Source organism: Loxodonta africana, chromosome 4, assembly GCF_030014295.1.
Source record: "Loxodonta africana isolate mLoxAfr1 chromosome 4, mLoxAfr1.hap2, whole genome shotgun sequence".
Classification (NCBI taxonomy): Eukaryota; Metazoa; Chordata; class Mammalia; order Proboscidea; family Elephantidae; genus Loxodonta; species Loxodonta africana.
Window position 1 is genome coordinate 53326498 of NC_087345.1, and position 10962 is coordinate 53337459.

General features: G+C 34.1%; 1 protein-coding gene across 8 annotated transcripts in view; it reads left to right on the forward strand.

The window, feature by feature from the left end:
* The window catches only part of PPFIA2 (PTPRF interacting protein alpha 2), a 552369-nt gene extending 541881 nt beyond the window's left edge, over positions 1-10488 (forward strand). For 6 of the 8 annotated variants that reach the window (XM_064283784.1, XM_023559226.2, XM_064283785.1 and 3 more), the window contains 4 exons: positions 2428-2603; positions 3455-3523; positions 6735-6894; positions 8279-8954. In XM_064283784.1, the coding sequence (XP_064139854.1) occupies positions 2428-2603; positions 3455-3523; positions 6735-6894; positions 8279-8337 (464 nt within the window). In that variant the 3' untranslated portion in view covers positions 8338-8954. Of the gene's footprint in view, positions 1-2427; positions 2604-3454; positions 3524-6734; positions 6895-8278; positions 8955-10459 lie in introns of those variants that run through there. The other 2 variants (XM_003405226.3, XM_003405230.3) reach the window with 1 other exon arrangement.
* The last annotated feature ends 474 nt before the right edge of the window (positions 10489-10962 follow it).

The following is a 10962-nucleotide window of genomic DNA, read 5'->3' on the forward strand; positions in this document are numbered from 1 at the left end:
TCAGGCCACAACAGAGGAGCTAAGTAGAGATAATGTAAGTTAGATATTCCTATGGCTTCCAGATTCCTGTACAAATGCTTTACCAAGGCTATTGATTGGCAGAGACAAAACAACAACAAAACCTCAAACTTTAATCTGGGGAACTTTCACTTCTGACTACAATGGAATAACTTGAAACAGACCAAACTCTGACCAACAACAAATAGAAAAGGTAAATAAATCAATAAATAGTTTATGAAGCTGCCAAAGCATCCAGGTCTTGAGGAACCCGGATTCTAGATAAAGGCTATTAGAGAAAAAACCTGCCATTTTACACAACTTTCCTTTTGAGATATTTTTAAAAGACATGGAATTAGAACCTGAAAAATTGAACAGAATGCAGAGACCAAAAGGGTAAGAAAATGAAGCAGAGTTTTTTGTTAATCTTACAATGATAGAAACAAAAATCAGAGTTCAGAATCACCAAAGATGCTGAGAAAGAACATGAGGTAGGACTGTGGGAAAAGAGAAATGGTACAAATTACTAATACAAGAAATTTTAAATGGCAATATTGCTGTAAATCCTATACATATTAAAATGATTAGAGGATATTATGAAAACATTTATTCCAATATATTTGAAAAATCAGAACAGGACAAATTCCTAGAAAACCCAGGAATTACTGAAGAGCAAAATTTAATAGTCTATGACTAGACAGCACACAACAACAACTCTTACAAAAATTGCATATGCAATGTAAACATTCTCACACACACACAAAAAAAACTTCATGCCCATATAGCTTCATCAGTGAGTTTTTCCAAATTTTTAAGAAAAAGATAACAGAAATCTTATATTACTTCAGGGATTAGAAAAAGAGGGAATACTCCCCCTACTCATTTTATGAGATCAGCATAACTTTGATTCCAATAACCAATGAGGATACTACAAACAGATAATTTCAGACCAACGGAATCCAGCAATAATTTAAAAGATAATATATCATGAGAAAGATAGTTTATTCCAGGAATTTTAGGGTTAACATTTGAGAATTTCATCTATATGATTCACCAAATTAACAAAGAAGAAAAAATCATATGATATTCTCAATAGATTAGTGGATTAAGAAATGAAAATTCCAGTTAATCTGTGTCTTTACCAACACTTGGTATTTTTCCTCTTGTTTGTTTTTGTTTTGTGCTTCCTTTCCTTTAGCCCCATTCCATGGGGCTGGTATTACTCTATGGCTTTAATATTGTGCAGATTAACGCCCAAGTTGATTATAAATCCATGTATTAGAAAAAATTATTAATGCTTTTTAAAAACCTGAACAGCATAAAAATAATCCTCCCCCCAAAAAAAACCCCATACACACACACCCTGATTTTTGTGGATAATTGAAATAGGGAAAAAATAGACAGTTGAAGCTGGAGAATATTTTCAGAGAGTATTCTGTATATTTTTTCTGAAAAAAGTTTAAAATTTCATTGAGAAAAAATTAATGGGAAAACTTACTTTTACTGTAAGGGTAAATTATGGTTCTCATTTGCCTTTCTACAAGATTATTAAAAAATGTTTCATTTTTTTCTCATTTCTTAAGTTTCATAAAATACTTTCTTCTCAATGAACTTATGACTGTTTTACTGATGTTCACATAATGTCTTGTCAACTCATAATGGAAAGAAATAGAAAAAAAATTATCAAATAAACTATGTTTTGGTCTAAGAAAGGCACGCATGACTTAATTTTCCATAAAGGTTTTATTTTTATAACATAATATTCAAATGAATTGACTCCATGGCACTGGGTTGGGTAATATTCAAAGTGTTTTGTATCTCAATAAAATACCATTATGCAACATAAAAGGAAAAACGACTTGTAACTTTTGACTGAGTGCTTGAGTTTTTTTACCAGTGCGTGATTAGAAACTAACGAATTTGCAAAATAGTAGAGGAAGTGTAAATCTAATTGAGTTCCTGTAGTACCTTACTGCCCTCTTATATAGTGCTTGAGGTGAAAAGAGGCTTTTCTAGTCTATGCAATATTTAAAGTAGTGGTTAATTAATGCTTCTGATAAAGAACCGTATTAGATTCTCATTTTGCTATGTTTACTGGAGAGATGTGTATAAGGCACAGATAAGAAATGTCTCCATCTGGTGGTGAAACATTGTAATAAGAAAATATAAAAGACTGTTCCATGTGTGGAAGTCCTGTCATTTCAGTGATAACACACACCTGATAAAGACAACTTCTTGTTTGGATCAAGAAGTAGAACAGGTTAGTTATCTAGAGCAGTGAATGTACACAAGGGTGCAGGTGCATTTGGGGGTGGATAAAGAAATCGGCATAAATGCTAATCTGGCCAGATACCTGTGGTTCATTTCCACCAGTGGTTGTGTTTATTACACAAAATGCTGTAGCCTAAAATAGTACACCTCTTTTCCTAGATGTGTTGGTGTGGAGCAATGACCGAGTTATTCGCTGGATACAAGCAATTGGACTTCGAGATTATGCAAATAATATTCTTGAGAGTGGTGTGCACGGCTCCCTTATAGCCCTGGATGAGAACTTTGACTACAGCAGCCTAGCTTTATTATTACAGATTCCAACACAGAACACCCAGGCAAGCCCCTCTGTGCAGTAGTTGCACTATGTCCTGGTTTATATAATGATGAACTAATCTTTTAGAAGAAAAAAAAGTTGGCTGTATATGCATAATTCTTAATGAGACTTGGCTCAACCTTTGAAATATGTCATTGGGGTATTAATTTCAAGCTACTGGATTTCTAGCCAAAACAGAATCTTAAAATTAAAGCAGAAAGGGATTTAGAGATTGTGTGGTCCAACCTCCCACCTGAATGCTAGATTCCCCAAAACCATTTCCCTGACAGATGGCCTTCAATTTCTGACTGAGTCTTTGAGAGACAATCAATTCTAGTTACATATCTGAATTATACAGACACTTAGCATTTGAATTATTTGAATCATCAGAGTTCCTTAAAAATTAAAATTAAAACCTCAATTCACACCACACACCTAAAGAATCAGCTATCGAGAGCTAAGTCATAGAAATTTTTATTATCTGAAGTTCCACTATATGATGAGTACCAGCCAGGTTTGAGAATTACCTATACAGACTTGATAAGAATTTGGCCGTCTAACAGCACCTTTATTTTATTTTTACATATTTCAAAGTTTATATAAAATACTCAATTAGAATAAAGCAACAAAGTGACATCAAAGCCCCTTGACAACAGGAATAAATAATATACAAGGCTGTCTCTACCCCCACAGATGAAAGAAAATAGCCGTATTTCATATTTATAGCTAGAATTTTCAATGACTTGTAAACATGAAAGAATGGAAACTTAAGACCCTTTAAGTAAAGCAGAGCTTGGAACACATTCTCAGATAAATATAATCTATATGATTTCCTTCAATAATATGATGATAACTCTAATTTGACATCAACAGGCAAGGCAGATTCTTGAAAGGGAATACAATAACCTCTTGGCCCTGGGAACTGAACGGCGACTGGATGAAGTAAGTCCTTACCTATCCTTCACAAAGGATCTTAGAGAGTATAAGAAATATGATAGAATATCCTGGCTTTTAAGGGATAATGTTTGGAAATTAAACAGATGCTTGATCTGTGGCTAGAATCTAGTATTTTGTTCCCCAGTATTGTTTTTGGAAAAAAAAAATTTATATATACTGGTTTTCGGATCTATAATTTCAGCAGATGGAAACATTAAAGTGTAATTAGAAAAGAGATGTTTTTCCCATGAGCAGTGATTACAAAATAATGTTGAAATATCCTTTTAAAAAATTATAAACAATGACAATACTGATAAATTCAGCTTCTAAATAAGGAATGTGCTCATTTCTTAAATATCAGAACATATTCATGGTAAGTTTTTAGATATTAAGATGAATCGAAAACTTACTTTCAATAAATAGTAAGCTTTTCATTTTTCCTTAAAAACAGATGAATAACATCCTAACAGTTATAGCACTTGAAAAATATGTTGAGTGTAAGAATCCCTATAGATTATATTTGCATGTTTAAATGATTAAAGTAATAAGCAGCTAAGTAGCCTGTTGAGATGGGCTCGTACAAAGGACATCGGACAATCCTGTGAATTCATAATCCCTTTACAAATTCTTCTGAATTTTTTTCCAAGATCTTTCTGGAAGGAAGAAGTAAGAAGGAAACTTGAGTATGAAGGGGAAAATACAGAGAGGTATAACCTGTATTGCCAAGTGCAGTTGTTCTTGGCTATAAAGATAAATTAATTAAAATAGTTTTTTAAATACACCCAGCATATTCTAAAATGAGGCAATAATTCCATATTCAAATGGCTAGGAGAGTTGTCCTTGTTATTACAAAACCCAAGCTGTCTTTTGTGGAGATCATAGACAGATGAGGTCTACCATCCTGACCTAAGGTACCTTCCTGTAACTTTATACTCCTGCCATATCAGGATTAATGAAATCTTTTTAATCCTTATTCCCAATTGTTGACTCAAAAATAGTGTTATATATCCATCCATGCATTTAAATACATTTTTCTCCTTACTTGAAAGTTACAAAAGGAATTTTAATTAAAATTACTCAAGATCAGTCAGATGGCTGTATTCTAAAATGCCTGGTTGACCTGCAGGACTTGTTCTGGTGGAGAGGCTCGCCTATGCAGGTTATAGCGTTGCTTTCTGGCAGTGATGGACATGCAGAAGTCTATTGGGTCAATTAAATGAGATGGGGCTATCTGCCTTTAAAATGTGCTGCTTCTTTTTCTTATTTTAAAACCACAGCACATACATTTTATCATTTAAACCCTGTGATCTCTTTTGCCCTAGATTTTTTGTTTGTTTTGTTTTGTTTTCAGTGTGAGCGCCAATAGCCAAACTTACCTAGAGCTAGAATGGGCTTGTTCCTGGGGTTTTGCTGATTGCATTCAGACTCTACTTACTGAAATAATTTGAGAAGTGATGATGGGCTGCTGTGAACTTTGACCACAAGTAAAAGGATATCTTTCGAATCCACCTCATGAAAACTTTTTCCCCAAGGATGTTGTTGCTTATAGTTTCTATTCACTTTCTGCAGTTAATTTCATTGAACAAGCAAAAAGTAAGGAATTGTGATTCAGGCTCTCAACTGATTAGCTTGTTTTTTGAGCCCTTAACTAGCACGCTATAGGAGTTGTATGGTTCTACAGTGTGATGTAGTGTGTGCCAGAACTGAAGAATAGTCGTGTTTATGCAACAACTTCCCCAAGAATCAAGAAGGAAGAGAGGCCTCAGCAGTGAAATTCTGTTTCTTTTCTATATTTATAACCATTTGGAGGTCCAGGGCAATATAAAGCCCAGCAGTTGAGAAGAAGAGTGGCAGACATCTCTTACCTAAATAAAATTTAGATATTGATAATAAAGATCCTAATAGTGGAAGTATGTAATTATATGTAAATGACTACATTTTCCCCATGTTGACTTTGAATGCCACTTATTTAAATTAGCGGCCTATGAAGAAGAATCCCTTATGTACCAATGATGATCTGAGCTGAAAATTTCAGCCTAGTATTCTACATACCAAAATCAGCTGAGCTAGTGGGGCCAACAGACCATACTTGACTATTACTTCAGCGAACAGACAGACTTTCCATAAGCAAGAAACTTCAGTATAAAAGGACAAGATATGTTTAGTATGATTCATATTTTCTTTAGAATTAGGCACAAATAATTTGTTATTATTTATTACCTTGGAAATAGAAGATTAAAGAATACCAAATACCAAACCAAAAACCCAGTGCCGTTGAGTCGATTCTGACTCATAGAGACCCTATAGGACAGAGTAGAACTGCCCCAGAGTTTCCAAGGAGCGCCTGGCGGATTTGAACTGCCAACCTCTTGGTTAGCAGCCATAGCACTTAACTACTATGCCACCAGGGTTTCCAAATAGCAAATAGCATTCACTAAATGACATGTTGCTGTTTTCCAGTTTAGAGAAAATAGTTATGTACTTTGTGCTTTGTGTGCACATACAGAGCAAGAAGACACTATGTGGTAATAAGAAGAAAGCAACCAAAGTTACATTATGCTTTCAGGGGCATCTAAAGGGCATGTGTATTTATTGAAAGGATGACGTTCAGGTTGCACAGGCTTCTCAACAAATTACAATTATCAGCTGAAACCTAGCAAATGACAAATGCAGAGTTTTTTCCACAGATTATAGGTTTTACAGTATCCCAAATCAGCCAGGCTGCTTCATATATAGATTTTGCACATATATCTTTTGGGTCCCCAAAAGCAAACTTCATGAAACATAGTTATTCAAGTGTGTAAGTCAAATAGAATTTACTGCACAACATATTCAATTAGATAAATCATTTCATTTTAAAATCAGTTAGAATAAAGTGTCACAAAGTATATTCAATATGCTTTGGAAAAATGTTGAGGTTTTGTTTCAGGTTTTCAAAGATGTTTTCTTTATAGATGGCAGATATTTGATTTGAATAATTGCAGAAGCTTTATAAAAAATACATTTCTGTTTTAATGTCTTCTAAGTTCTCATTTTTGGCGTCATAGACCTTTCTGAATAAAGTAAAATATTATATATATATATATGTGTCTGTATGTGTATATTTCACAGCCTGAATAGAAATTATCAGTATTACTTGTTTCTAAGCACATAGTTTTACACACCTGGCCTAGTTTACTTGTTTTTATTTCATCAAATTATGACTCCGTACTGGCAGAGTGATGACAAGAATTTCAGACGTGGGTCGACCTGGAGAAGGCAGTTTCCTCCTCGTGAAGTACATGGAATCAGTATGATGCCTGGCTCCTCAGAAACATTACCAGCTGGATTTAGGTTAACTACAACCTCTGGACAGTCAAGGAAGATGGCAACAGATGGTACAGTAGTTTTGCTCTTCTGCTTATAACATAAAAAGCTTGTTTAGCAAAAGCTAGTGTCATTCTCTGACCTTGCATAGCTTTCTGGCATTTTTTCTTGAGTTGGTTTGCTGTGCTTGAAATTTGCTTTGCTTTTATCAAAACCCAGACTCCTTTGTAAAGTGCTAATGCATGAATTCATGGCACTTTATTCACATTTAAAAAAAATTTTGGGGTAATGTCCACATTTAGGAAAAACAATAAACATTCATATGACTTGTGTTTCTTTGCTCTTCTATTCCCTAAGTAAATGGATTGTTAAGGTCAAGGTTGGATATGGACTGTTGGCTCTAAGTGGAGATCAACTCCACTGTCATCCTACATGCTTGAATATTGCAAGTTTTATATTCATCTTAGAAACTCAGACTCATCAGATATTTTCACCTCTGACCAAGGCAGAAGGCCTTAAATAAACAAGCACAACCATGAGAAGAGAGTTAAAGAAACACAATAAAACCAAACCCATTGCCATTGAGTCAATTCTGACTCATTGCAACCCTGCAGGACAGGGTAAAACTGCCCCATAGGGTTTCCAAGGCTGTAAATCTTTACAGAAGCAGCCTGCCCCCATCTTTCTCCCGAAGCACAGCTAGTGGTTCCAAACTGAAGACCTTTTGGTTAGCAGCTGAGGACCTAACCACTGCACAACCAAGAAACACAAAACCATCAGTTATTTCCCAATTAATATTTCCTTCTGTGGACATTAGACTTGTGTTATATATTTCTCAAAGGAAAAACAGCCATTGGGAGGAGAGAAAACTTTGAAATGGGAGTCACAAAGTTATTTCTGCTTGATAGGCATTAAATAAAAAAAAAAAAAAAAGCACACATTCTCTTTATTAAAATAATCACATAGAATCATTATTTCTTTTTAAGGCCATAGCCACACGGCCCTTAAAATTAGTTCCAACATAAAACTCGATCTTCAATCTGCGTTTCTTATAACCCGTTACATATTGTGAAACATGTTAGCAAAATTCATAAGGAATTTAACATGATTGAAAATAGTATAGAAACTCTTCACTACTTAGAGGATAAAAGATACTTACCATAGTGAATACCCTAAGAAAAATCTTTGCTTCAAAAACAGAAGCACCCTGGGAAGCTGCTCTTATACAGTTCATCTAGGTAGGAATATACAGCAATTTAAAAGCGCAGTTGAATTGCATTGGAATAATTCTTCATTAGTAGTTTGGTCTAGAGGAATGTGAGTGGCTTATATCTGAGAGAAAGAAAGCCTATTAGTATATTCAGGACCCCATATGCAGGGAAAAGAAATCTTTCTCATCTGAAACTTTGTATTCAATCATCTAAGTCCCGCTAAAGCCCTTTTCTCCATTTGCAGTTGCTTCATCAAGACTGCAGAGGTTAGACAACTCCACTGTTCGCACATACTCATGTTGACAAGCCACTCAAAGGAGGCAGCACTGACCTGCTGTGAGTAGTTTCCCTTGACTGCCAAAAAGCAAACCAACAGAAAACTGGAACCTACATAGCCTAGTAAATAAACACCGTAGTCTTTGCTATGGCCTGGCAGCACAGAAGTGAGATAACTAACCCCTTTGGATTGCTAGGTGGGGAAAGGAATCATTGTACTGAAACTTGATCTAGTATTTCGTATCACTTTCTGTCTGCTGTGGTTTAAATCTCTGGTTGAAGGCCTGTCACACTCTTATTCCTCATCAGTGGGTTGCTTGTACACTGTCATCTACTATTTGGTAGTATTTTATATGGATTCACCTAGCATTTTATTGGTGAGTTTGACACCCAATAATATATATTTTCTGTGAGTATTTTTTATAAGCGGGGGCTGAAGAAAGCAGATAGTGATTTAAGCAGGTTCACAAAGTAAATAGTGTCAGAGACAAGACAGTAATTTGGATATAATTTCATACTAAGAAACCAAAGTAGTAACCATCGAAATTTTGAACATTTAATATGTTGATTTTCATCAATGCAACTTGCATTTGTTGAAAACAAACATGAATTTTAAGTATCTGTGACTCTCAATAGAGACACAAAATAACATTTTATGATACGGAGACAAAGGACTAGCACAAAACTTATCAGTATAACCCTATGATCCAAGGCATTTGTGTTTAGAGAAATGTTATTTGACAGAAGTTACTTTCAAATTCATATAAAGCAGTCAGTAAAACCATGGTGCCCTAGATTTAAAAAAAACCCAGTGCCGTCGAGTCGATTCCGACTCATAGCGACCCTAGATTTACACATGTGCAAATGCTCACAAAACTCATTTTTTTTAACAAAAATAAAACAAAACTGTGTTTCGCCAAAATATTCTACCATTTTCAATGAATCAACATTTTTGACAAATACTTTTTAGAACAATATTTAGAACTAAATGTGTGCAGGGGGCTAGGGAGAGAAAGCAGCTGTGGGCAGAGAACAGCTCACCTTGCGCTGTTTATTCATTGCCTTAAACTAAAAACTCCACACAATTTAGTATTGGTCTTGTAGGCCTAATATGGGTGCTGGTTATGTTGTCTTATTTGGGTCACTATTCGAAGCGTATGGTGATTAAAAAAAAAAAAATCATTTAGATAAGAGATTTCATTTCAGAATGCACAAGCCTAAAATTAAAAATTTTAATTATAGTATAAATTTGACATCTAATTAGGCATTATCTAAAGTATGCAATAGGTTGGCTGAATAAGAGGCTTTCCAAAAAATAGTAGCTTCTACACATAACATGATAATTTCCCTGGTAACTATGTACTTCACTAATTTACAAATGACTAATTAATGTGCTCAGCAGCGCTTGCTTTTAGCTCTTGACTGATGAGTAGAATTACTCTATTTGCAATCTGTATTTTCTGCATGGCATTCTAGTTCATATTTCTTAGTTTTTACCCTTAGAATGGATAAAAGTATTTATTTATAATCAAGTAAACTTAAGACAACCAATTTTGCTTTCGATTCAAAAATAGTATTTTTGTTATGAAAGTAATTCAGGGCATATTATTTACTCATTTTTATTTGTATAGCAATGGTAATTGCCAGCTTTTCTTATTAATATTATGACTGGAAAGGATCAAAGATGCCATATCTCAGACGCAGATCCTTTAAAATGTGTTATTTAGTAGTTTGTTTTTTTTTTTTAAGTTTATCACAATTGAACAAAACTATCTTTTAAAGAACTTGTGAAGTATATGAACTAGAATATAAATCTATTCCATGCAATAAGTCCCCTCAACCCAATATATTAATTAGCACGTTTTAAAATTTTCAAAAGGCATGCTGACATTTTGTGAGTACCTTTGTTTATACATATGCCATGTTTTCCACAAAGTTGAAGAATTCTTTTCATTTATTAAGCTCTTCTGCACAAAACCGGAGAAGAACAAATGTTAATTATATGCAGTTATTGGCTAGACCTTAGGCTATTTCCTTTTCATTATTTTTTTGGTGTTAGAACAAGAATAGACAGGCTGCATGAAGGAGAAAAGGGGTTTTCTAGTCTGGGACTTTTCAGTGAACTAACAGTGTCCATTAAATATTTTAGATGTCGTCTTTTCAGTCTACTCTACCTAAACTGCACTACCATCAAAGAACACGAACACTGAAACCTTTGTGAAGACTGAATTCTATGGAAATAATGAAAAGTAATGGTTCATTTTGCTGAAAATGTGCTTTTGCAAAGAGTCAGATATTAAGTTTGATTAGTTTACTATAATTGTAATAAAATACTTAAGTCATTTAAAAAATAACCATCATCCACATCATAAATTCTGTACAACAGATGCTTTTATGAAATGAAGCCACTTTTTTCCCATGATTTACTGTAATATACTAGGCATTTATGTATTACTGTGTATGTATTTCTTTTTAAATGTGTAAGTCTTATGTAAATGGATATAAATATGATTTTTAAAAAAATAAAATATATGGTTCATGGAGTCTTGAGTGCAAACATTTGACAATTCCAAGTACTGTTGGTATTTTACCATGCCACCATTTTTACAGTTTTTGAATTGTTAACAGAAATCAATATGTTTCCTTGAAGCA